Raw genomic sequence first — 27,969 nt, 5'->3', positions numbered from 1 at the left:
CATGAAGTATATCAGCAGTTGTGGGACTAGTAGATAAGTGGTGAGTGATGGAGAAGTAGTCCCTCTAAGTCATGAGATTATGACAATATGTGAGCTGCTAAGTTTCCCTATCTATAGGAAATAGAATGCTAACATGTTAGTGAGATATGCCTGGGTCTATTCCATCCTGAGGTCAAATTGCCCAGAGAGGGACACAAAGACCTCAAATCTAGAGCAGTCAAGAAGTAATGCTCCAGGACCCTCATCTGATTCAATCCGTGTCTTATTTTGTATTCTAATCATTATTTTATAATTCAATGGGAAAAATAATCAGTTTGTCACAATATAATGTTTAGAGCACTTTCAGAAATACATATGGTATGCAAGGTAAGATACATTTAAATTAAAAATCATTCCCTTTCATGAATACACAAGTTCAATAGAGAAAAGATGATAATTACAAGCAAGCAAACCACTCAAATATATATTAGTATTTAATCTGTCAGTGGAACGCTATATCTCTGTGTTTTCTCTAGTGTACATGGGTATTTGAGGTCTTCTGAGAGAAGACCCCATTCTTGTCTATGATGCCAGAAGCCAGATTGTTGAGTGAGGATCCTAAAGGGGTCTTAACCCACATGAAAAAGCACTAGTTAGCCAGGAAATACAGTGATTTAAAGTTAGTTTGGGGAAAAATATCCTTTATAGCCCAAGTTTATGAAGGCCAAGTGCATCCCCTGTTACCATTTTCTCTGATGGTTGTTCTCAAGTGGTATAGGTTTATTTGAGATTGCCTAGCGGTGGAGAGATACAGCTCACATATCTCTTGTCTCCAAGAAGCACTGTTACACAATCTTCTCCACGTTCTGGGACCACTATTATCAGTCTGTAATTAAGGGACTTGAGAAGATTGCCATTTTGCAATCCACCCTCACTAAGCAGAATGTTCCGTATGGAGTCTTTATAGTGTGTTTGGCTTTCTACCTCATTGTCTCAATTTGGAAAGGACATAGATAAATGCTTCCTTGCTTATTGATATGGAAGGTTATCATAGGTTATCTTCCTGAGGACATATAGAGTCTGTGGTTAGGAAGACAAACCATGAGAGACTTCTAACTCTGGGAAACAAAGGGTTGCAGAAGGGGAGGTGGGTGGGGGGATGGGGTAACTGGGTGATGGCATTAAGGAGGGCACACGATGAGATGAGCACTGAGTGTTATACTATATGTTGGCAAATTGGATTTACATAAAATTTTAAACAAAAAACAAAAAAGTGTGGTTAATTTCTAATAAGTTAATGAGGTGAACTTGTATTGATAGCATAGGTGCAAAACTTTCTTATGAAGTGTCAGAAAGATTTGGCGAGGGTGTTTTAGCTTGGGAATACCTGGTTCAAAGGCTTACAGCTTTGGGGGAGGAAAGAAAGGGCATAGCATCCAAATCTCCAGGGCAGCTCCCATCTGTCCAGGTTGCAACCACATCTGACTCTGCCGAGCTACAGAGAACATATGAGGAAAGAGGCTTTCAAGGCAGCAAGGATATTTTCTGAGCAAGGATTTAGAGCTGCTGAGGTGTGGATGTATAGATGGTTGTATGAGAGGAAAAGACTCCACTGTGAGTTCTGTGAGATAAAGGATGAATCCTGTAAGGTGCAGCTCTGCAGTCTGGGAGAGGCTTTGGTTACCTTTGGCTGAGGTTGGACAGGATACGGTGGCCAAGCCTTTGCTTTAGGCAGGAGAAGAGGCAAGCAGAGCACTGCTATTGGCCAGCTTTGCATAGGCAACCTCAGCCCTTCTACTGGTAAACAAATATCATTTCTTAACAATAAAATTGTTTCTCTAGAAATTGTTCTGAATCTCCTTTTTGTTTTGTATAAGTCCCAAGAGAAACTGAAAAACTCAGGATAAGCTTTGATGATGTCAGTAATAAAAACGATAATAGGATGGCAAATATTTACTAGACATCTACTTTGTACCTGCAAGAGAGGTGATCCTATTTTCATTTTACAGAAAAGGAAGATGAGTCTCCGAGGTTGCTTTATTTGCTCAATGTCACACAGCTCATAAGTGGTAGAGGAAGGATTTGAAGTTAGGTCACTCTGATTCCAGAGCCCACACTCTTTTGGCCGCAGGAAGATGCCTCTAATGAAGGTGTGTGTGTGTGTGTGTGTGTCTGTGTGTCTGTGTGTGTGTGTGTCCCTATCCTGCAGGTCACTTGACAAAAATAATCACAGTAGAACCAAAGGCCTCCAAAGGCCATGAGGAGGGTGGAAATAGGTTTTTCCTTGAAAAGGAATGTTGCTGGCTCATAAGGAAAGCATAGAGGACTCGGGCAAGTCATTTAACTCTTAGAATCAGCCTCGATTCTTGTCCTATAAGGGATAACAATGCTTGCTTGATTAACGTTCCTGGATTTTCTAAAGAATTAGATGATGTGTAGGACAGCAGTCTGGCAACTCTATGGAGCATTATACAAATCACAAGCTTCCCGTGTTTAGTCACAAACATAATGTTTTGTCATTTGCAAAGAAACACATTCGCATATTAAAACCTACTACAAGGTAATGAAGGGCTTCTAACAGTAAATTAGGTCCAGTGCTTTAAATTTACATATAATTAGTTAAAACTAGCTCTTGTTAGAGCAGACTGGTTTTTTTTAAACAGGAAAATCTTTTCTTATTTACAAAAGGAATTGTATTTTCTTGTCTCTGAACTGCCTAATGTACAAGTCTTGAAATACAGGCAAAGAAGCAAAAGAGTGAAGGACACCCATAAAATTATTCACCCAGAGGTAATCATTGTAACCATCTTGGTACACTGAGCCAATCTGATATGTCCAGATAACTGTGTTGGTAATTTTTACTATCAATATTACATATAAATTCTGTTTCTTTTTTTTTCTTTTTTTTTTTTTTAAACAAGACCTAATCCATTTTATTTTATTTTTTTATTCATTTATGATAGTCACAGAGAGAGAGAGAGAGAGAGGCAGAGACACAGACAGAGGGAGAAACAGGCTCCATGCACCGGGAGCCCGACGTGGGATTCGATCCCGGGTCTCCAGGATCGCGCCCTGGGCCAAAGGCAGGCGCCAAACCGCTGCGCCACCCAGGGATCCCTAAATTCTGTTTCTGAAATAGCTACCCGGAGGCTGAAAAAATGTAATCATTTTGGTTAGGATGATTTTCTATGACTGCAAAAACTGTTTTTATAAGCTTTTGCTTTTAATTCCCCTCACTCCACCCAAATGGGTGAGAGAGAAGAGAGAGAGAGAGAAACAGACCCAATAACTAAGTTATTGTTGTATCTAGAGCAGACGCCTTTGAGCATTGTCTCCTTTTATACCACACTCATTCTTTCTCTCTCTGACATTTTCTAACAGTGTGTTGTGTGTGTGTCTGCTCTTTGCTGACTGGTATGATTAATTGAATATTAGTCTACTATAGTAAAGAGCCCATTGCCTAGAGTCAAGAGAGTGGGGTTCTTTGAGGCTGGACAGAGCGTGGTGCCTGGTACATAGAAGGGCCTAGGAAATATTTTGTCATTTGTATGAATGAAGGGTTCCACCACTGCCATTAACAGCCATGTGACCTTGAGCCAATCACTTAAACTCTCTGGATGTCTCTAATGCTTCCCAGTTCTAATACTTTAGATTTTAGGCTTCCTCCTTTGAGCTTTTGCTTCTGACACTGTGTGGTCTTTTACCTGATGTTGAATTTTTATGCTTGGTAGCCCCTTATAGGTGCAAAAAGTTAGCAGCTGCTTTCTGTTCACTCTTTAATCCATAGGAGATAATTTTCCAATTGTTTTGTTTGTTTTCTGCCTTTCATCTTAGGCACCTATGTTTTGTTGAGTAAGTTGGTTAGTGAAGTAATTAAAAGGGGCAGTGAGCCTAAGGCGGGGCCCTAACTGAAACTAGACTTCTCACCTCATTGCTCAGCTCATTGGAACCAAAAGAGCTCTAATCTATGAGTTTCCTTAAATACCCTTAGCAGTAAAACATTCCCACATGTACAAGAATTATGATTTCTTCATAAAAAAAAACTAGTTAACAAGTGCATTAAATGAAAGACACTGCTTCTTAATATGCTTGGGATGCTACACAGAACAGCTGTGAACTTTATCAGCTTTCAGGATTCAAGGGGAGGTAGTGCTCTGAGACCTTCTTCGGTTTTCATCAGACACCCCTCATGATGTCTTTGCAGTGGCTTAATGTCTATTACTGTCTCACAGACAAAAAAAGTACAAGCATCTTGGCCAGTTTTCCAATTGGTAGGACTAGAAGACTAGAAGCTTTTTCCATGTTCTGTTTCTACTCTCAAGATGTATTCCTGACCAAATGAAATCAGGGCAACGGAACAAATAGTTGGCACTCCATTGATTTCCCCAGGCAGAAATCAGTCTAAAAGGGCTTCTGTCATTTGGGAATCTCTGGGCACTGTGGTAAGATCCCAAAAGTCCCCTGGTAATTGACTGCTTACCTGCTGCACTGTGCCCACAGGCTAGGCATAGACCATCCACCTTCCCACTTGTACTTGATTTTCTGGACTTATTTTCTATATCCTTACTCAATACATATTTGTCAAAGATTTTGCTTAGGAAATATAAGTGTTCTAAGGGATTTTGAAGAGAACTCTTGCTTGTGCCTGTTTTTAAAGCATGACTTTAACACCCTATTCTTTTGTAAGGACTATACACGAGCTGGACATGAGTTGCCTTAAAAATTAACACATTATTGGCTGATTAAATTCTGCTATTTTCTCCTACTGCCTGAATTTACCTTGTTGCCTAGGCATATTTTTTAATTCATAAATATGCTCTTCTTTATATTTCCCAAGCAACAGAATGCTTTTTTAAATTTTATTTATTTAAGCAATGTCCACACCCAATATGGGGCTCGAATTCACAACCCTGAGATCAAGAGTTACATGTTTACTGATTGAGCCAGCCAGATGCCCTATGACAGAATGTTTTATTTGCTTGGTTATGTATTTTCTGCTTTATTGAGGTATAATTTACATATGATAATATAATAGACACACTTAAAGTGTACCATTCGCAAAATTTTGACATATTTACACATGAAACCATTACCACAACCATTGCCCTAAAAGCTTCCTTGTGCCCCTTTATGGCCCTTAACCCCCACCCTTTCCAACCTCTCCTCCAGCCTCCTTGGGTAACAGCTGATCTACTTTCAGTTGCTGTACATTAGTTTGCATTTCCTAGAATTTTATATAAAGGAATTCACACAGTATGTACTCTTTTTTTGCTAGCTTTTTCCACACAGCATAATTATTTTGATTCATCCATGTTGTGACATACAGCAATAGTTCGTTCCTTTTAATTGCTGAGTAGTGTTCCATTATATGAGCATACCATGATTTGTTCATTCATCTGTTGATGGAAACTTGGATTGTTTCCTGTTTTTTGGCTATCACACATAAAACTGTTGTAAAAATTTATGTACAAATCTTTGTATGGACATATGCTTTCATTTCTCTAGAGTAAATTCCTAAGAATCTGGATCATATAGTAGGTCAGTCTTGACTTTTTAGAAAATTATCTGTTTTCTGAAGTGGTTGTACTATTTTGTATTCCTGCCAGCAGTATATGAATGTTCCAGTTTCTCTACATCCTCCTCAACACTTGGTATCATCAGTCCTTTTAATTTTAACCAATTTAATAACTATATAATTTTAATTTGCACTTCCCTCATGATTAATGATGTTGAGCATTATTTCATGTGCTTATTTGCTATCTGTATATCCTTGGTGAAATATCTGGCCAAATCTTTTCCCTGCTTTTTAAATGGATTGTTTGTTTTCATATTAATGAATTTTGAGAGTTTTTTGTACATTCTAGATAGAATATTTATCCAATATATTTTCTTCCTCTCTCTGTGGCTTATCTTTTCATTCTCCTAACAGTGTGTTTCAAAGAACAGAAGTTATTAATTTTGATGGAATACATTTATCTGTTTGTTCTTTTATGGGTTATGCTTTGGTGTTATGTCTAAGAAATGTGTGCCCAACCCAAAGTCATGAGGGATTTCTCCTGTGTTTCCTTCAGACATTTTATGATTTTAAATTTAGTTTTGTGATCTATCTTGATTTAATTTTTGTCTAGGGTGCAAGGTACGGACCAAAGTTCATTTTATTTGCATGCGGATATCTAATTGTTTCAGTGCTGTTTGTTGACAAGGCTATGCTTTCACCAGTTGGCCTTTTTACCATTTTTAAAAATCCTATATCTTGTCCACATATGTGTCTTTGAACTGATACCCAATTGTCTTGATTACTGCAGCTCTATATAAATCTTAAAATCAGGTAGTATTCGTTCTCTAACTTTATTCTTTTTGCCTGCTTGTACTTTTACTTACAAGAATTTTGTCCTTAGGTCTACAGTACTAGGTCAAGAATGTTAATTGTAATGAAAAATAACTTTCATTTTATTTACCAAATCTTGTAACTATTCAGAGAGTCAACAAGAGCATGAACAGTGGAATCAGATCTGGTTCTGAATCCCAGTGCTACCATTACTAGCTATGTGACTCTCATCAAGTTGCGTATCATCTCAAAATCTCAAGTTCCTCTTCGTAAAATGGGGATGAGAATATATACCTTACAGCAGTGTTTTAAGGATCAAATTAGAGAATATATAATGTCTTATATAATTTTTGTTTAATATGCATTATTTTATGTTTAAAAAAATGGTATAATAAAAATATCCAATAGTTACCTAAGGCATATACAATCAAAGCATCTTTGGAATTCCCATTTCTCTTATTTTATTTATTTTAGATTTTATTTATTGATTTGAGAGACAGATAAAGAGAGAGAGCATGCACAAGCAAGGGTAGTGGGGGGAGAAGAAGCAGACTCCCCACTAAGCAAGGATCCTGAGGTGGGGCTCCATCCCAGGACCCTGAGATCAGGACCTGGGCTGAAGGCAGACACTTAACCCACTGAACCACCCAGGTGCCCCATTTTACCTTCATTTTAAATGGTTTTTGAGTGATTCTTGTTTAGTTTTAATAATTATATATAGTTTTGAGGTTTGGAGTTATAATTTGAACATGTTTAGATATAGCAAAATGTACTAGTGTTTTTCATACATCCATGTTACATTCAAATGGGATGGGCTAAATGCCAACAGAGTGATGATTGAATAAAAGTTGTTTGATGCTGGAAGTATATAGGGGCAGAGATTTGCTGTCACATTTGAGGCATAGAAAATTCCAGCAAAGGAAAATCCAGCTCCATAAGATAGTACATGCATGGAAGATGAATAATGAATATAAATCTAAATTTTTCTCTTATGGTAACTTGGGGTAGACATTGATCCATCTCTGCTGTGTCTGGGTGAAAGAATAACTTGTATTTTCACTGAAAGTTGAATTCAACAATATATTAAAAACTACACATCATGAGAAAAAGACTAAAACTGAACTTATAAGTGGGTAAAGGATATGTACAGGCAATTCGCAGTTGAAGGAGTCAAAACTTTTAATAGACACATGAAAAGAACCTTAAATTCACTTGTGTATAATGAAATGCAAATCAGAGTAACAATGAAATATCATGTCAGCAAAAAGTAATAAAGTTGGTAACATCAAATATTGGCAAGGATGTTGGGGAAAGGAACAAATTTATGGCTAGGGAGTATAAATTGTAAAACTACTTTTGAAAGCTATTTGAAAATACCTAATAAAGTTGAATATGTATATACACTGAGATCTAGCACTTCCTTTTCTTGGTATCTGCCCCAGAGAAATTGTCATCCATATGCACAGAGAGACACATACAAAGATATGCATTGCAACGCCATTTGTAGTAGTGAAGAATTGAAAACAGTCTAATCTGTCTCCTCTCTCCCTCTCGTTCTCTTTCTCTCTCATACACACACACACACACACACACACACACACACACTTCACATTATTTTCTAAACCACTGCAAGTCACAATACTTATGGCACTTTACCCCTAAAGCTATTTTTTAAAACAGAATTCTGAAGCGGATATAGAAAAATGTCAGCTTGTTTGATTTTGCTGGTGGGAACATACAGATCCATTATTTTCTGTACCTCTCTGTATTAGTGAGATGTTAAAACTTGAAAGTAAACACGAAAATTTAAAAAAGAAATATGACATTTGTTTCTCTGCTTTCTTTTCCTCTTTACAAATGTCTTGTAATTCCTCACCTGAAGACTAAGCATCTTTCCCATTTTGAGTCTTGTTTGATTCAAATCTATAACATGTCTTCGGCTCTTTTCTTCATATAATTTGAAATATCTCCAAGGTAACTATTTTGTTTTTGGAGTTGTTTTAGACATCATCTTGCTTCTAGACATCTCTGTTCAATATCGAATTAAGTTTGCTGGGCCTAAGTTGTCAGTTATTTCCTTGCTTTTTTGCTATTTTGGGGGAGTTTGGATTGACAATTGGAACTTAACTTCTGTATTTCATGCCAGCGAAGGCTGTGCAGGGCTTGTTTTCTTAACATTGCTTCATCTGCCTGTCTTGGTATGTAAGATATTTATATGTAGGGAGGGATATTTGTTTTAGTGTATAATAGATACTTATAATGAAGATTAGGTCATGCACTTCTAGCTGAGAATTTCCAAAGCATATAATAAACAATTTTTAATCTTCAGAGCAGAGGCTTGGGGTGCCCCTTCAGCCTGACTGCCTACACGGTATTTTTGGCCGCCAGAATGGCCTCTCTGCCCATGTCAGGCTCACTTTATGTGTACATACTTTAAGTTCCCTATTTTCTTTTATCTGCCCCTTTGGTAAACAGACGACAGAAACTTCCTCCGTCTGATCTCTCTCTGACATACTGCAAATTTAGCTCAGACGCCAGCTGGCTGTGTGTGTCTCTGGCTATTCATAGAAAGGAAGGGTTTACCTTCCTTCCTTCTGGGGAAACCTGCATCTTTTCATGGGTCCAAATCTATTTTCAAAGGGCTATTTGGAATCGGAGTTACTGGGTAATTGGAGAAGGTCTTTTTTGTGATACTTGAATGATGTTTTAAAAAATACACTAATGGGTCATGTCTAATATATGTGGAACTTACTGTGTTTACTTTTTGAATGATTTTCTCCTCTTGTATTTGTGAATGTTGTCAAGACCACCATGACCATCCATCAGCTCTTGGTCATCACAGATCATCCACTTGAGCACCAGGTGGCAGTGAACGCAACTGGAGCAGAACACTTAGCCACTCTGGTCCTGGCCTGGTCCTTGATTCTAATTTTGATCCAGAAATAATCCCTAAGTCAGCTGGTAAGATATAGACAGGGTTCTGTGCCTACCTAGAAGTCTGGCCCTGGGTTTCCAGAGTTTCCAGATAAGCTGGAGCCAGTAGGGTTTCTTGGGAATCCTGGGCAAGATGTGCCTATTTCCCAATTCAGAAGCAATTTTTTCTTGTCAGTTGAGATTTCCTGCCCAGAGCGTTTCAGAGTTGGGTGGGTTTCAGGGCAATACTCACAAAGACATTTGTCTTGTCACTTTCGGTACTTTTCATAAGTCATTTGACATCATAAATATCACTAATTGCTATTTCTCTGTTACTATTTTTATTCTGATGCCCTAGATATGGGAACTGGTAACTGGACTATAAGTTTCTTTAGGGTGAGAACTGGATATTTTGAATGTTGTGTTCCTAACATCTACCACAGTGTCCAGGGTATAATAACTTCTCAATAAAGGTCTATGTCTAGAACATATGACTGAATAAATGGGTATAAAACATACCCCAAAGTCACTGTCCTATTTTTTCTTCTCCTGTCCTTCTTGTTTACTCTTATTGTTTTCATCTCTCTCAGACCAAAGTCTTAGATGATTGCCAGAATCATGTGTTTATACTGTTTTCTGAAACTCTTCTTGTACATTTCTCCCTCAAATTTTGTTCGTTTAAAAAAATTATCTTTTTTTTTCTTCTTGGACTTTGTCTTTTCTATCTTAAATTATTTTAAAAATTATCTGTATCTCTATCTGATTCTTCTGTTATCTAAAGTTCTTTCTGGTTGTTATGCCTGCTGACTCTTGCTTATAGTTAATTGCTTCCACATGGGTCTTGCGGCTTATGCTTGTGAGCTCATCTTCAGAGGTGGTTTAACTGTGGGTGTCCTAAATTGCTTGTATCAGGACACATCTCTTCAGACAGGTTTTTTTTCTTCTTCTTGACACCCTAGGAATGTTCATGGCCTACAACCAATTTTATGCCTATTTTTCAGCTTGTAAGTTCCTAGACTATGGAGGTATTGTGAATTCAAAACCCCAAACTACATGAGGACAGATTCTGGGAATGTAAATGCTCAGTGGAGACACTTTTATTCCCTCATCAGGAATCTAGACAAAGGCATTGCCTTTCCATCTACCTGTGAGAGTGTTTGGCTTTTTTTTCAACATAAATTCATTTCAAAAATCTTTCTTTCTTCAACACCACTTCAAGGGATGCCTGGGTAGCTCAGCAGTTGAGCGTCAGCCTTGGGCTCAGGGCGTGATCCCGGGGTCCTGGGATCGAGTCCCACATTGGGCTCCCAGTGAGGAGCCTGCTTCTCCTTCTACCTATGTCTCTTCATCTCTCTGTGTCTGTCATGAATGAATAAATAAAAATCTTAAAAAAAAAAAAAAGACCACCTCAAGGATTCTTCTCTATGTGAGGGTATCAGTTCTAGTTCTTCACCTCATCTCCCATCCCTGAGTGCTGGGCAAGTCCTACAATCTCTCCAAATGTTTACATTCCTTAGCTTTTCGATCTAAAACACCATCATCTTTCAAATGATGATAATAAGACTTAACAATAAGGTTCTTAAAGGTGTGTCTCCCCTGATAGGGATGTTATAAGATTCGAGTAGTAGAAGAGATGAAAAGGCAGTTTGGGAAAAAAAAAAAAAAAAAAAAAAGATTAAAGCACTCTATAGTTAGGTTTTGTTTCTTCTTCTAGATACCCTAGGGGTATCATTGGCCTAGAACACATTTTTCTAGTATTATGACCAGTATACTCTTTTCCCCAGACTCTTCTCCTTCCTTCTCCTACCATTACATTTCATTGTCCATTTGTCTAGCTTGTGGCAAAATAGAGTGGCCTTATATGTAGGCAGAGGATGAACTGCAGCCACCCGGCTGATTTGACCTGATTGAGGATGGTGATTACTGTGGCTCTGTTATTTAGCTCTCTGCTCATGATCCTGTCTGTCCCTCAGGTTCCTTGCTAGAGTGTTGGTGTTGGTAACCTTTCGTCAGTAGTTACTGTTATTTTAGTTGAGTGCATTGCTTTTTTAGTTAAGGCCTTAGTAGCACATGAAATTGTTTATACAGTTCTGATACTTTGGACAACCGAAGAACTGCTGCCTGAATACAGATATTTTTTTGTAGTTACATGTCTATGGCATGTCACTGAAGGAGAGTATCAATTGGTATAGTTGTTCTGGAAGCTACAAGAAACCTTTAAATGCATGTCAACAGGAACACTGATTGTTACAATCAAGAATTTTTACAATATGATCTCACATAACACACCCATTTTATGTTATAAAAGCTTCAGTTTGAACAAGCCATGTCATAAAAGGTGCCACAGAATCAGCAAAGCCAGTCTTTTAATGACAGACCAACCAGTTTTAGATATTGGGGTTTTCTTTGCTTTTTATTTGAGGCCAAGCTCTCAAACAGAGCATTCACTTTGCTTCAGGTCAAATGAAGTCATAATTTGGGCTGGGTTAGTCCTTGTTTAAATCACCTAGGTAAGGTTTAATTTGTTGAACCAAACCCTGGAACCAGTTCAACTCACAGAAGAACATGTAATTATATAACTTTTGTCATAAGACTCAAGAGAAATGTTTCATAGATATAGTGGGAATTCAAAGAGACTATGAAGCTAAGATGGGAAGTGCTTGTAGAGATGGCAATAGGAGAAATAGAAATAGAAACAGAAAGCATTTGTGAAAGTCTAGTCTCAGGTCTTTGTATGGTTCTTTGTGCAAATTAATACACTTAAAATATTTTTCAAGCTTTCAGATATTGAATCTCTATTTTCATGGAAAGTATGACAACTATAAGATGGTTAACCATGGTTGTATATCTTTCTGAATTTTCTATGGTATATCTTTATATGGAACAGTTACATGACTGCCCTATTTCCACTTATCTGTAATAATGGCCTGCAACAGAAATTCCCAGCTAATTCAGACTTCTCTTTTTTTATCTGCTAAGAGTTAGTCCAACCCTTCATAAAACCTATTTATCAGACCTCCTAACAAATAGACTGATTTGAAGATCAGTTCTTGTCATGTCCCCTGTCTGCCATATATTTTAGATATTAATGAGTCACAAAATGCCTGAAGGTATTAGTCTGAAAGAGACTGAGGAAGAGCAGAGGTCCTGAATTGTCAGAAAACAGAATTGTGTCCTTGGGCAAATCTGAGGGTGGTTGGACAGGTTGTATAATCAAGTGATAACAGGAACGATGATTAAAATCAACAGCAACTTCACAAATCTTGAAACTAAAATGCATGCTGGTTTTAGGAGAAATCTCAAAGACATGGCATACAAACTTTGGTTACTGTTGTGGAGCAATCAATGGAAGTTTATAGAAGAAGCAATGCACATAGACCATTTCAGTTTGGTTGATTTATGCTGAGCATCTAGTTTGCTGCTACTGTGTGGATAGAGGGGAGTAAGACCGGTTCTTTACCCTGTGGAGTTCTTAGTGTTGGAGGGAAGATATCACACAACTATCTACGCTCACCACAAAACAACTTTGCCTAGAGCCCTTGGCATGCATAGGCCAAGCTTCATGACTGCCAGGGCTTTATTTACTTACATTATCTTGAATTCTCTCATCAGATATTCCAGTTTACAGATGGAGAAGCAATATTTTCCCCCTGCATTTTATCATGTTAACAACATAATATGTTAAATGCTTTGCCAAGGACTTAGACTGAAGTCTGACAAGCAGAAGTCCAATCTTGGCTCTGCTATATACCTGTGGGGTCTGGAGGAAATTTCTTAATTTATTTGAGCCACAGTTTTCTCATCTGTAAAACAGAGATAGCAATAGCTACCTAGGCTCTCAGCTTCAATGTCAATATTCTCAGAAAGGCCTTGTTCCACCATTCTAAGGAATCTTGTTCCCATCTCCCTGTCCCTTAATCCCATTACCTGTTTCAGTTTTGTGATAGCCTTTGTCACCATCTGAAATGATGTCATGTGCCACTGGTTTCCATGACTATTGGCAGTTTCTCCACTTGAATGTAAATTTCACGAGCACAAAGACTGAATCCAAAATCTGGTTCCTGGCACATAGTAGATGTTCAGTAAGTTGCATGAATGGGCAGTGAACTAGGCAACAGTTAATAGAAATAGAAAGGAGAAAGGGGCTGTCCTTAATGTTTAATATCCTTGTGAATAATTCCACTGTGTTCCCTTAGAAAGAAAACAAATCACTGCATGTTTTGAACACTGCTATTAAAGTAGGTAGAAAGGTTTGAATTTTTTTTTTTTTTACCATAAGGAATGTCTGAAAATAAATTGCATTTCATCATCTGTTGCATGATAGTCCATTCCTGACCTGAGCTGGGCTGCAATAAAAGGAGCAGAGAGACAAATACAACACACACAGAACGGGATCTTTTGCACTTGTGACTGCAGGAGATGCTGAGAGAAATGTGTACCCAGAGCTCACCTGAGTAGGTTTTGGCCTTCACGCTCTCCCACAAACAGGAACCTCAGAGCGAGTGAAACGTCGTACTATGTCTACAAAAGGCACCTCCAGCCTCTGCTAACTTGTCATTTATCTTTGCCATTGTTTCAGGATTCTGAGAAGCGAACCCCGCTTCATGTGGCTGCGTTTCTGGGAGATGCAGAGATCATCGAACTCCTGATTCTGTCGGGTAAATACCAGCTGTACTTAAAAGTCTATTGCAGATAAAAATTTGAATGACCAACTCACTAGATTGACTACTACAAGGAAGTCAAACAAATTTCTTTATTGTGCTCATGGAAGTTTATTTGACCAGCGATTTTATCAGCAGACAAAAAACAATGCAGGAGGTTGTTCTTACTGAAAAGTGACATCTCCAATAAAACACTTATATTGCCTTGGAAGTCTGATTTCTGACTAATCAGGCCCAGTATTATGGATGAATTCAGTAGATTTGGCTGTCTTTTAATTATTTTTATTGTTGAAAAAAAATGAACAAACAAAACTGATTCCTTAAAACTGACATGAACAAACACAGATGTATGTGTGTATTTACACACATTTAAATAGTGTGGCAAAACAATACTATGTCTTGTCTATGGATACATGACTGTGACTATGTAATAAAACGTGGAAAGAAAGGAAACCTGTCATTTTCCAAATAGTAGTTACCTCTGAGCAGGCTGATTGATGAGAGGTATTTTCAGGGAAGGGTAAAAAAGAGACTATAATTCTGTGAAGTATTTTATTTAAAAAAGATTGGAAGCAAATAGGGCAAACGTGGTTTTGTGCTATTATTCTCTTGATTTTCTTACATATTTTAATATCTCATCGGATTTAGAAATGTCAGTGCATTCATTTTTGAAAACCTGTGTGCTTGGTACATCTCACCAAACTGGTTTCCAAAACCAATATGTGCTTTCTCCTTTGAGTATTTGCTAGACAAATCCCCAGAATGAATCTGAGCACATGCACGTGTTTCTGTGTGGATTGCAGCCTGGCTGGCTTTCCTCCTCCTCCTTTTTGTTTGGGGAGATTAAAATCTGGAGGAAATAGCTCTGCCCACAGACTATGCAAAGGGCCTATACTAAGGTTTTGCCTTTGCAGTAGAAAAGGGAAGCTGTAGAATTCCAAAGTAAGCTATGCAAAAGGTAGGAGCTAAGGCATATATTCAAACAGATGTGGGGAACACGGTAGAAAAACACCCAAGAATTGTGCTGTGATACACAAGGATGATTCACATTGCCCTTATTTTTGTTGTGTTTATGTTCTTGAGGTGGATTTTCCCAGGAAACAAGTATTCTGTGCCATACAACGTGTGTGCCCCATGCTGCTGACAATTGCATGGAGCTTAGGTTAGATTTTGTGTGTCATTCCTTGTGCTTTCAAGAGCAGGTCTACTTTCTGACAATTTTTTTTTCATCTGTTTTTTTGAAGTTCGATTTGCCAACATATAGTATAACACCCAGTGCTCATCCCATCAAGTGCCCTCCTCATTGCCCATCATCCAGTTACCTCAACCGCCCTTCCACCTCCCCTTCTGCAACCCTTTCTGACAATTTTATTAAAGATGTTCCAGGGCTACATTCCAAACAAACATGTATTATATGGTGCTGGCACAGACTATGGTTGAGAGCCAGTACACACCTGGCTGGTGGCCCCAGCTGTGGAAATTTGGCCCATGGAAGATTGTAGGCCAAATCAGTGGGGTTGTAAAATAAAGAATTTTGTGATATGACACCTAAGTGGTCCCAACCATCCAAATATTGTATTAAGTGACATCTCAGAGTCTCAGAGGAAGGTTTATTTCATGAATGTGCAAATTCAAAATTTTATCTTAGACTCCCAACTTTGTATTTTTTTTCCCACTTCTGAAGGAAGATTTTAATTCTGTGGCATGAAGTTGACACATCTATTTTCCTCAGGCATCTGTGGGCTGGGGACTTTCAAGAAACATGGTTTCACATCACCTGCCTATGGGGTGGAGTCCTCCAGCCTCTCTTATATGGGGCTGATCCAGTAGAACCTGGAGACTTTGTCCCATTGATCTTGATCTGCATACCCGTTTGGTCTCAGAATTACTGAGCTGTTAGCCTCTCTGGTATAATTTTGGATGGCACTTGCTGTGGAACTTGTCCTCATATCAAATGAGGAAGGCTTAGGGTATGGGAGAACATTGAGGAAGCTCTTTAGAAATTTTACTCAACTGGGGAAGCTTGGACAAACTCTTGGAATTCACATGGCTTTAATTTCTCTGAAAGGTCTTTTATTCAATTTGTATATTAAATTCCTAAAGAAATATCATTGCAAGAGCATGATGATTTCATTTCTGAGCTTACATCTGGCAACTGACCCTTTAGGGAATCCAACCAAATTGTCTTCCAATTTAATAATGAATGAGGTGCTAATGATTCCCATGTTGGACAAATAATTTGGCCTTGCCAGAATAGCCCATTACAGCTGTGTACTCCATTGTTGTATCAACTTACAGAGTGTGGTGTAACCCAAGCCCACTAAATTCCTACTGACATTATCTCCTAGTAGCCAGGCAGATGGAGCCCTGAATGCCTCTGAGTAGAAAGGGAGGAATTCAGGCCTTGAAACTTTCCTCCTCTTATAACTGCCAGTTCAAATTCTGGCTTTATTTCCCCTTCCTGACTCTGGCTTCTGTTTGGGAAGTAGCCAGAGTTGGGATTAAGGCGAAGAGAAGGTTAAAGCTTGCTAAATCATTTGCTAGAGATGCATGAATGAAATCAGGTGAACATATCAGTGGTTAAGAGTTGAGAGACCAGAGCTGAGCTCTAGGAAGCAGAGCACACAGGAAAAGGAGCACAGCCAACAGTACCCTAGAGAGAAACTTGGGATGCATGAGGGTTCAAGTCCTGGGCTGAAGGAAGAAAACTGGTACCCACCTTCTAACATGGGAGTGTTTGAGGATATAACTACTGATTTAAAACGATACATTTAAAAAAAATAAAAAATAAAACGATACATTTATTAGAATATAGGCCACAAAATGAGTGGTATCTAATAAATGATACACTTATTAGAATATAGACCACAAATCACTTCCTGTGATTTGTCAAAAGGTGATTACCATTCTCAATGCAGATTGTCTCCAGAGCCAGTGGCAGGTCATTCTTTTGATTCTTTTTTTTTGTCCTTTTGATTCTTTTATGCATAAATATTCATTCATCCTTTGAGGTTGGATTTGATTTTTTTTTTTTTTTTTTGGTCTGGTGAAAGAGGGGTGATTAAACCAAGTAATGCTGGTTTTGGCACCCGTAGTGTGGTGTGATTATAAAGTAATAAGACATTTTCTGGTGGGTGTGTAAACTGTATTAAAGGCAAGTCCAAAGGGAGTTTGAAAAATGTTTTAAGCAATTGCCACATACACTGAATTATCATACACCTCTTCCAAGGTCATTGCTCTGAAGGATGGTGCTTTTGGGCTGTGACCACATTTGGTCTGTTTGTTTAAAAGCAAAATCAATAGCAAGCTGATCTCATTATAATCACATATCATATACTCTTTCTTTCATATTTGTTTATTTCTATGATTAAAAGTCAAACCTTGGATAAACCAGCCTTAAGAATCAGTCATTCTCTCTGGCCTATAAGATTTTTCAGGCACTTAGTCTACCTTTTTCCTTTGTTTTACTTCTTGGATGACAAGGCTAAGAGAACAGAAATACTGCCTCTGGGAAAGAGACTTAGTTTCCTTTACTCTTGATGTCTATGAAAACAAATCAAGTGGTAATAGGGATATGATGAAAGCATACTTAATTTATAATTAGAGTATATGCCTGACAATTTTGAGCTGAATCTTTATTTCTGAAGAATCAGCTATAGACTAGCACTTTTTTTTTTTTTAATGCTTAAGCTTAAGAATGTCCTTGGGTAAAAAGCATTTGCCTCTAAATCATTAGACATGCAGACTCTGTCCTTCAGGGCACAATGGTGCCTGACAGGCAGGTAAATAACATGAAGCTTCCTTTAGAAAAATCAGTTATAAATATTCAACTCAAAACCATCCGACATCTCCCTCTGCCATGTAAACAAGACTCTTGGACGTGTTTGACGGAAGAGGATGAGGAAGCCGGTGGCAGGGGATGACACTGATGAAATAGTGCTTGGTCCTCGTTCAGATAACTCTGCTTTTGTCATAATAATTTTGTTGTTTGAGGAGAGGAGATTTTTCTGGCAGCTGCCTTTTTAACCTTCTGAAGGAGGGTGAGTGGAGGGATGGAGACTGCAGGAAGCCACTTCCTAGATTTCTAATTATTTTTCAATTCCTCAAATGATTCTAATCCTGCACAGAAACAATCCTGGTGTTGGTTGTTTGTGACAGGCCGGGTGTGTGTTGCTTTATGATACCTAGCAACTTGGGGTCATTTTTCTCCTGGAAAGAATTTTAATATTAAAAGCCACATTTGGATCTACATAAAACTGGAAGTTTTCAGAAAATATAAATATAATAGTAATAACAATACAATGTAAATGTATAAATTATAAGAAGAAACAATATAATAAAATGAAATATGTTATGTAATATAATATATAGTATAACAATATAATGGAAAAAATAGAGGAAATAGGCAAAGAATATGAACAAGCAGTTCTCAGAGAATGCATTTCAAAGGGCCAGTAAAGAAACATCTTAGAAGATGCCCAGCCTCACTGTTAAATAGGAGAACAGAAAAAGGTGATACTATTTTCTTCTAATCAGATTTGCAGTATTTTAAATGACTATATCAAGTATTGACGAGGATGTGGGAAACTAAGCAATCTCACGCAGGAGCTGTCTTTGGAGGGTGGAGACTAAGGATTAAAACTGAAAGTGTGTATGACCCATGACACAGAAAGTCCATTTCTAATTATCTGTCCTAGACAAATACTTGCGTGTTTGCACAAAGGAATCATTTTATGGATATTCACAGCAGCATTGTTTGGATAATGAAATATTGGAAACAACTGACATACCCATCAATGGAGAGAATGTCTAAAAAATTTAGTGTGTTTATATGTTGGAATACATGTAGTAATTTTAAAAAATGGACTCCTACTGTAAGTATCAACAGAGATAGATATGAAAACTACATTGTTGGGTGAAATGATTCTGGGGGTCAATTCAGAAACAATTCAGAAATTCAGTGTTATTGCAACAGGAGACAATATTCAGACAGTTATTACAATATGATATAATCTATGTAAAAGTGTACTCATGAAACATTGGAGGTTTTTAAAAAATTATTGTGTAATGTTTTAAATACACAAAAAGAGTATTGTACTGACCACTCAGCTTAATGCTCTCAATTTTCCATAGTACACATATTTGACATGTGAAGGGATAAAAGAACCTGGAAGCTTATGTACCAGGCTCAGAGCAATGTTGTTTTTCAGGAGGTGGAGAGAGGCCAGCATTGAGGATGATAGTCAAGAGGAATTTACCCAAATCTGTAAATTCATTTTTTTAAAAGAAGAATGCATTCATGCATTATTTGTATGATCAAAACATGAAGTAAAATAGTACTGTTGCTTTTCATGGTGATAGGCAGATTTTCTTTTTAAGATTTTATTTATTTATTCATGAAAGACACACACGGAGAGAGGCAGAGACATAGACAGAGGGAGAAGCAGGCTCCCCACAAGGAGCCCAATGTGAGACTCCATCCCAGGTCCCTGGGATCACACCCTGAGCTGAAGGCAGACGCTCAACCGCTGAGCCACCCAGGCGTCCCAATAGGCAGATTTTTAAAGCTGCTGTTCAAACTGCCTCAGTGGAGGAGACATTAAGGAATCTCTCCTTTAGCCAGAAAGCATCCTTCAAAGGGCAACTATTAATTTAGGTCCACCCTGGTCTTAGACCTAAATTGGCACATTGTGCCGATGGCAGATGCCCCCAGTTTCTATCCCTTAGTCCCTGACTCTGCTGATAATAGTTAGCAAGCAATTACGTCATGCTTACCATGTGCCAGAAAGTGATCTCAGGGCTTTTGTGGTTTATCCTTCTAGACTGTTCAGTGTTTTTACAAAAGTGGGCTCACTCCATATATAATATTTCAGCACTTGCTTTTTTTCACCTATCAGTAGTTTGTGAACATCTCTCCACATTATTAAGAATTCTTATAAATCATCACAACTACCTCATAAGGCTATAGAGTAATTTATTAACAATTCTAAAACCAAAGGTTCCAGTATTTTGCTTTATGACCAACCTTTTATAATACATTCATACTTTATGTATGGATATGTCATTAATTCCATAGTTATCTCCTTTGGAAACATGTTATAGAGCATTCTAGCACGCACACACACAAAGAACTAATTTGTGTGTGAGACAAAAGGGAGAGAGGGAGGGAGAGAGGGAGAGAGGTGGGACAGGAAGAAGATAGAAGAAGACTAAAGGTAAGATTTCAACATGCAGTGGCAAAAGCAGTGTGGACACAGATCTGGGCGGGTACCACACGCAAGCAGTAGGCTCCTCGTTGGTGGTCAGCCTGGTGAGGAGCTACTGGAATGAGATGCATTCAAAACATGGTGATAAAATGGCATTTGGAAAGACAGCAAAAGATTCCATATGATTCTAGAAACTCTCTCACCTTCGGGTCATCATGGGCTTCTATGGTCTCATGTTTCCTGGGTATGCTGACCTGGAATCTGTTCTACAGCTGGGCATCCACCTGTGGGATAAGCTCCTGTGGTTGTGGAGGGAAGAGAGCACGAGAAGCAAGTAACAATGAGACCAGCAAGTAACACATTGTTGACTTGAAAATTTCTTTTCAAATTAGACTGTGCAACTGAGGTTATCTACAACTCCAATAGCAGTTGTGGCTCTTCATCACTTATTCACCTGGGGTGAGCCTTAGGAAAATCCTGGAAGAGACTAGGATTGGGCACTTTATATATGGAAATGTCATTTTACCAAGAAGAAGGGCCACTAAATGAGAAAAGATAGTGTAAGAAAAAGCATCTTAATCCTCTCCATTTTTATGAAGAAACGTAAAACTTCAAATGCACTAGCTTTCTTAAAAATGTTTAATAGTAAATATTTCAAACATAAAATATGGAGACTAATACAAGTAATACACATGTACACCAAGCTTTAAGAAATCTTCACATTCTTTCCATGTTTGTATCTTATCTTTTTTCTAATTAAAATACTGAAGACGTACTTCCAGCCCATTTGACATACATACTTCATCCTTTTTCCCACCACCCCTCCCTAAAAGCAACCACTATCCGGAATTGGTGTCTGTTCTCTTTAGCCTCATTTATTATTTTAATGTCATGCCTATGCATCCACAAACAACACATAAAATTGTTTTTATCAATTTAAAAACTATATATAACTGGCATTATGCCATAGGTATTATTTTGCAACTTCATTTGTTCATTCATGTTGTGTTTTTGAAGTGCGTCTGTTTATATGAAACTTCAGTCCCTTCTATTTTCATGACAGTGGGACATTCCACTGTAGAAATATATCACAATGTATTTATCCATTTTCCTCTTAACCAACATTTAAGATTCCAATTTTTGCCATTACAAACATACTGCAGTAAACATTTGTACACACATATGAGAGTTTGTCCAGGGCATATGATTGGGGGGTTGCTGGGTAATAGATTACATGCCTTGTGAATTTTACTAGGTAGCACCAAATTGCTTCCCAAAGGCATTTGTACCAATTCATACTCCCACCAGCTGCATGTAAGTCTTAATATTACTCCATACCCTTGCTAACTCTTGGCATTGTCATACTTCATAATTTTCACCAATATGGTGGGTGTGGAACAGTATGGTAATGTTGCTTTCATTTGCCTCTCCTTGATGAATTTTGAGAAGCATATTTTCATTTAGGATTCTTCTTGCATTAGCTTTTTAAGTTTATACACAGGCAATGCAAAATTTACTCTGTCAAAGACTATGAATAATAAAATATGTATTTCTTTTTCATATTATTATAACCTGTGTTTGGAGCTAAAAGGAAAGAGGTGAGAAAGAGGTGTACATATTTTCAAGGAAATATGTACACACATATATTTGAAAAAATATACATGAAAATGGAGAAAAGGAGAGAGAGAGAGAGAGACAGGGAGAGACAGAGGGAGACAATGGTTATAAGGAATAGAGAGAAAGAGGGGGAAAGTAGAAGGGAAGCTTAATCAATGTTTAGGTGAATGGCTAGTTCTAAAGTGAGGCACAGTGCCTTAGAGCTTAGGCTTTGAAGTCAGGCTGTCTGGGTTCAAATCTGCCGCTTCCTAGCTGGGTACCTGGAGCATATTAATTCCTTAGTCTACAAAATTGGCTTTGTAATAGCATCTCCCTATTCAGTGGACTACATGTAGGTTAGTATATAGGGTAAGAGCTCAGATTATGTTCGTGATTTTTAACAAGGCTCTTAGCAACTGCACAGCTGTAATAATAGCAGTCCCTTTAGAACTAAAGGGAGCTCCAGGAAAACGAGAAGCCAAGTCTGGGCTCTACCTCTTAGCATTTAGATCTACACTGTCCAACATGGTAGTCCCAAACCATCTGTGGGGACTGAGCACTTGAAGTGTGGCCAGTTTCAGTAGAGATGTGCTATAAGGTAAGATATGCATTGGATTTTGAAGCTTTTGTATGAAAAAAATAATGTAAGTTACCTCAATAATTTTTAGACTCGATTACATGGTATTTTGGATACATTGAGCTAAATACACATATTACTAGAATTAATTTTACCTTTTTTTTAATCCCTGCCTTTTTTATCCCCCTTTTAATGTGGCTACTAGAAAACTTAAAATTGCATCCGTGGCTCACATTATATTGCCATCAGACAGCACTGACATGGAGGCTCTGAGTCTGAACCGATGTGATACCCATAGCAGGTATCACCTCTGACACACCTAGTGTTCCTTCCTACAAACATACTGCAGGAAGGGATGACTAGAGTGCTCAAGGGACATCATGCAGACAACTAGGTGACAACTCAGACACAGAGTATGCTGTGGCCAGGGGTTCTCCTTCTCAGATGACTGTTTGACTTTGTGACACAGAGTTCCTTAAAAATGTACAGGACAAGCAGAAGGGCTAGCTTGAGGCAGGCATCCCCTGGGGAGGAGATTTGCATCCAGCCCTTTAGGACGTTCACTCCAAAGCAGTTGACCCAGGACTTCCTGCTGCAGGGGAGGGAGGTACCTACCACCTTTGATTCTTAGCATGTCCAAGTTGATTTTATTTGATCCTATTGATATAAGGGGCTTGAGCCTTCTCAAGTAAGCTGCCTGGATGGTGTTAGTAGAATTAGGATTCGGAGCTTGATGAACTAAACAACAATTTATCAGTGGCTTTCAACCTTGACAGCATATTAAAATAACCTTGGGTCTTGGGGAGCTTTTAAAAAACTACTTGTACCTGGCCCGGTCTCAAACCAATGAAATGAGAATAGGGGGAGGGGAGGAGAGACATTCTTTCTCTCTTTGTTTTAGGGATTATTATGTTCTTGTTTTCTAGAATTAATATTGTTGATGGTATTTGTTCTTCAGTTAAAGAGAAAAAAAAATAGTGTAAGTCCCATGATTTGTTATTTATTCTTCTTAGCTGGTGGTTTAACCTAAATTTCTAGTTCATTCTTTTTTTTTTTTTTTTTTTTTTAGAGGGAGAGAGATGAGGGAAGAGAGGCAGAGAGAGAGAAAATCTTTTTTTTTTTTTTGAGAGAGAGAAAATCTTTTTTTTTTTTGAGAGAGAGAGAAAATCTTTTTTTTTTTTTTAAAGCTGAACAATTTATTTATTTTTATTTTTTTTTAAATTTATTTATGATAGTCACAGAGAGAGAGAGAGAGGCAGAGACACAGGCTGAGGAATAAGCAGGCTCCATGCACCGGGAGCCTGATGTGGGATTCGATCCCGGGTCATCAGGATCGCGCCCTGGGCCAAAGGCAGGCGCCAAACCGTTGCGCCACCCAGGGATCCCGAGAGAGAGAAAATCTTAAGCAGACTCCATGTCCAGCTCTGAGCCAGTTGTAGGGCTCCATCTCATGACCCTGGGATCACAACCCTGAGCCAAAATCAAGAATCAGACACTTAAAAAGAAAAAAAAAAAAAAAAAGAATCAGACACTTTAACTGACTGAGCCACCCCAGCACCCTTCTAGCTCACTTTTACCCATGAAAGTCTCCTGTTGCTCTTTTTTTTTTTTTCCTTTTAAAAACTAGGTTTCTATTTTTTAGCTTTCAGCTGTCCTTGGCCTGCTGACATTAGACAATCCCTGCTTCTACTTGACTCATTTTCTTGGCCCCTTGTTCCAGAGGCATGCCCTCCTCTGCCTTACTTTCTTGTTTCTTTAATTCATCTCTCCATTCTTCTTCTTCGTGAGCTTCCTTCCTTGTTGTCCTGAGGCTAACATAGGCTCTTCTTATTGCATCTACAGGGATAATCACACATATTTATCTTATCCTTCTCTTTTATTTCACAAAATTTTTCATCTGAGCAAAAGAGTGATCAGAACCCTGAATCTGGGGGTGCCTGGTGGCTCAGTCGGTTAAACATCTGCTTCAGCTCAGGTTATGATCCCATGGTCCTGGGATCGAGCCCTGAGTGGGCCTTCCTGCTCAGTGGAGAGTCTGCTTCTCCTCTGCCACTCCCCCTGCTTGTGCTCTCTCTCTCTATCTCTCAAATAAATAACATCTTTAAAAAAAACAAAACAAAACCCTGAACCCCCCTGCCCCCGAAAGGAATCTGATATTGGGTGTTGCCATGGTTCAGTTGTAGACTTGGTGGGCTTGCATTCAGGGAGAACTGAGAGGCTCTTGTTCAAAGAGAGCATACTCTACACTCTGGGAATCTATCCACATGGAGCTTCTGTTCCCTGATTGCTGATGTTCCCAGAAAGTTGAGCATGAGGGTCCATCCTGGGTGTGAGCTGGTTCTAGCTCATGTGTGAACCTGTCTGCCTTCCCCATACTGGAAGGAGCTATGAGCAACTTGCATAGGCTTCATGTTATGTCTGTCCAAAAGCTCCATGGAAACTGGCTTCTTCCTACCAGAGTATCTGGCTGGTCCCAGAGAAATAAGTGAGATTCTTGGATAGAAAGATTTCTGCTAATCCCCTCAGCCCAGATCGAATCTCATCAAACTCAACCTTATAAGATTTGTTTGAAATCCAGCTGACCTCTAGTATACCTTTGTTGGAAGGCTGCTCATCTTTGACAGTTCACCAGGAAGGGTATCATGTGCCCTGTGAGATAAGTATACTTAATGACTAAAAATAGTATATGTTGTTAGATATTTTATATACATAAAATTTTATATTTATATATAATTATGTATTCTATACACATGTATGTATATATTTATATACACACACGTACCTGCAAAGTTCTTCATTCTTCAAGATCTACATTTTCTTACTCCTAGAGAATCTTAGCCTTCTTACAACTGTGTCTCCTCTCCAATGAGACACTGTACTTCTCCTCTAGTCTTTACTCAATTATTGTGACATTTCAGCACCTGATTTCACTTTTTCTACTGTGCTTGGTCTCTCCTCCTGTCTTCTGGTGGCTAGAAAGTGCATGACTGATACAGAGAAAAAAGACAAAACAAAACAAAATATGGTGGTTGTACCAGGCAAATAAGAGTATAAGATATCACAGTTGATTTAACATGAGTAGAATTTCCCCTGAACTGCATTATACCTCTAACTTGTGCTTTTGCTTCCAGGAGCTCGTGTAAATGCCAAGGACAACATGTGGCTGACCCCACTGCACCGGGCTGTTGCTTCCAGAAGTGAAGTGAGTGATTATCTTATTTAATCTAGCACTTCCAGGCCCCAGAAAGAGAAAAATGCTTTCTGCTGGACCAGGGATTCTTGCTTGTGAACAAAAGGCTTTTGTTTCTAATGCAAGGGGGTTATCAAAATGGAACAGTTTGTGTTTTGGAGCGCCTCCTGAATGCCAGACATGGTGCTGGGGAGGTGGTGACCAGAGTAGTCCAAGGTGGTCAGCGCGATCCTTGACTTCAGTGAGTTCTCAGTCTTGATGGGGGGGCAAACATGTAAGCAAATCAGTACAATAGCATATGGAGGAGGAAAACAACTGCTTGAATAGAGAAGACTTCCAAGAAGTGAAGTCCATTGAGCTGGTCCTTAGAGGATGAGTGGACACTTACCAGGCCAGGAGAAGGAGAGAGGGTGGAGGCAGGAGGATAAACATGCAAGAGAACAAGGGACATGGAAATGAATGAATGGCAGGTTCAATTGGATGTAGGTGGAACAAGGGGTGCAGTTGAGAGAAGTCTGATAGCATAGGCCGGGTCAAATGGCACAGGGCTGAGGATCCCCTGAGCAGTGGGGTGTGATCCCAGCAGAGATAAGTATGACCCTGACAGTGTTTGGGACCTTGTGAGAGTGAAGTAGGAGAGAGGCCACTGGGTAAATGGTGGTGCCATTAAATGAGAAAGCAAAGGAAGTGGAGCAGGAAAAGGAAGCTAGCTAATCAGTTCGGTGTGAACGTGCCAAATTTGGCAAACATGTCACCAGAATGTAAGCTGCATAAGGGCAGGGATCTGTGTTTTGTTCCCTGATGTATCCCAAGCCTGGTCCATTGTAGGTATTCAAGAACGAATTTATTTTGAATTCTGGAAATGCAAGTGAAGAGGGCTAATAGATGATCGTTATCCATACAAGTCTAGCATGACTTAAGAATGGAGAGGGTGGCCATTGAAACTATAGCAAATGGATCAGCTGGTTCAGGGAAAGTATAAGAGATGAGAAGAGAAAGCCAGTGTCGGTGAGGGGAGGTGGGGGGTGCTGGTGAATGTGAGTCTTGAAACCTGATCAGAGGGGATGCTGACCATCCAGGGAGACAAGAGGCTCTTACCTAGGAGGCCATTGTCATTGGATGGCTAGTGTTTGTAGCTGATTTTACCAAATGAGGCTCTTTTGCTACTGGAGAAGGTACTAATTCTCCAGGTACACCTAGGAGCAGGAGGTGTTGCTGAGGATGCCTACTAATGTCACGGGTGTCAATGGCTGTCATAAGTGCCAGCTTTTCCTCCTCAGCAACTATCTGGAAATTTCATGATAAGACAGTTATCTTAGTGTTCATAATCTTCCCTGCTGTGCTGTGTTATTTGAGGAGTTTTTGTAAGGTATGAGTTGTGTTTCTCTTTCCAAGAGTCCACATGGAACGAGGGAGGCAAATAATCCTAAACTGCTCGGCTCATACTGTGGGGAATCCAGAATCTTCTTATGGTCCCATATTTCATTTCTGTTTTACCTGGGAAAGCAGGTGTAGTGGGCTGCATGAGTTTGTATGACCAGCTTCATGAGACCAGCTCCTTTACAGAGGAGTATTTCCTGGTCTTTGTGATCTTTGGTAAATTTCTTTTTAAGCATCTTTTGAAAAATATGGGTTTGTTTCCTCTTTTAACAAGAACCAGTTCTTTTAAGTTAAAAAAAAAAAAACACTAAGCATTTCCTATATACCAGGCATTGTGCTTAGGAGGCATGTAGTCTAGTGGGAGTGGGATAGAAAGACATAGGACCAGGTGATTTCAGAACTTTGCCAAGTGATCTCCTCCTTTGTTAGCTCAACTACTTGCTTCAGTCCTCAAGACATCCATTTGCAGCAACCATCAGCTTGCCTTCTTGACATGTATTTAGTGTGTTTGAGTTCGGTCAGTCCAACAATGGATCAATGTGGATATCTGAGAAAGGCATTTGTTGCTTCTCTGAGGAACCAGCTCCCTCTGCAGGTTTGCTGGGGGAAAAAAAAGTTCCTTGCAGGTGTGTCCCTTGCTGGGAAGAATTAAATGCAAACAGACCATGAGTTGTAAGTGTTCAGGATCGTATGTAAACTTGTGGAAGAGGATGTCTTCATATTAATATCTGTCACAAGTTGAAAAGATTCTCATGAAAATTGGAGTCTTTGGAACCATTGTTGGAACTGACTTTGGAATCAGCATTGGACACCTTAACTCCAGCACATCGCTGGGCTGTGGAAGTCCTAAATTCAGATTTCTTTCTTCCTTTGAATTTGATCCTATTGCCATGCACCTTCCCTAAATAATAGTGGAGAAAAGAGAAGCAGGCTTGATGGGGGAAACAACAGAGAAGGTTTGGATTGGTATTTTGAAACTTGGCTGTTTGCATTTGCCAAAGGGGTACAGTGCACTCATAGTGAGAGCCGGCATACCTATCCATTGCTTAGATTGGCAAACACTCATATTACTTATATGAATATGAATTAAAAACCATTTCTTGGGGCACCTGGGTGGCTCAGTGGTTGAGCGTCTGCCT

General features: G+C 38.9%; 1 protein-coding gene across 5 annotated transcripts in view; it reads left to right on the top strand.

The window, feature by feature from the left end:
- ANKRD44 (ankyrin repeat domain 44) overlaps positions 1 to 27,969 on the top strand; it is a 367,287-nt gene that overhangs the window by 139,655 nt on the left and 199,663 nt on the right. For all 5 annotated transcript variants that reach the window (XM_041737073.1, XM_041737070.1, XM_041737071.1 and 2 more), the window contains 2 exons: positions 13,800 to 13,878; positions 25,392 to 25,462. In XM_041737073.1, coding sequence (XP_041593007.1) covers positions 25,418 to 25,462 — 45 coding nt within the window. In that variant the 5' untranslated portion in view covers positions 13,800 to 13,878; positions 25,392 to 25,417. The remainder of the gene's footprint in view (positions 1 to 13,799; positions 13,879 to 25,391; positions 25,463 to 27,969) is intronic.

This window comes from Vulpes lagopus, chromosome 22, assembly GCF_018345385.1.
Source record: "Vulpes lagopus strain Blue_001 chromosome 22, ASM1834538v1, whole genome shotgun sequence".
NCBI lineage: Eukaryota > Metazoa > Chordata > Mammalia > Carnivora > Canidae > Vulpes > Vulpes lagopus.
Note: the sequence above shows the minus strand (reverse complement) of the source record. Positions and strands in the feature narration are given on the sequence as shown.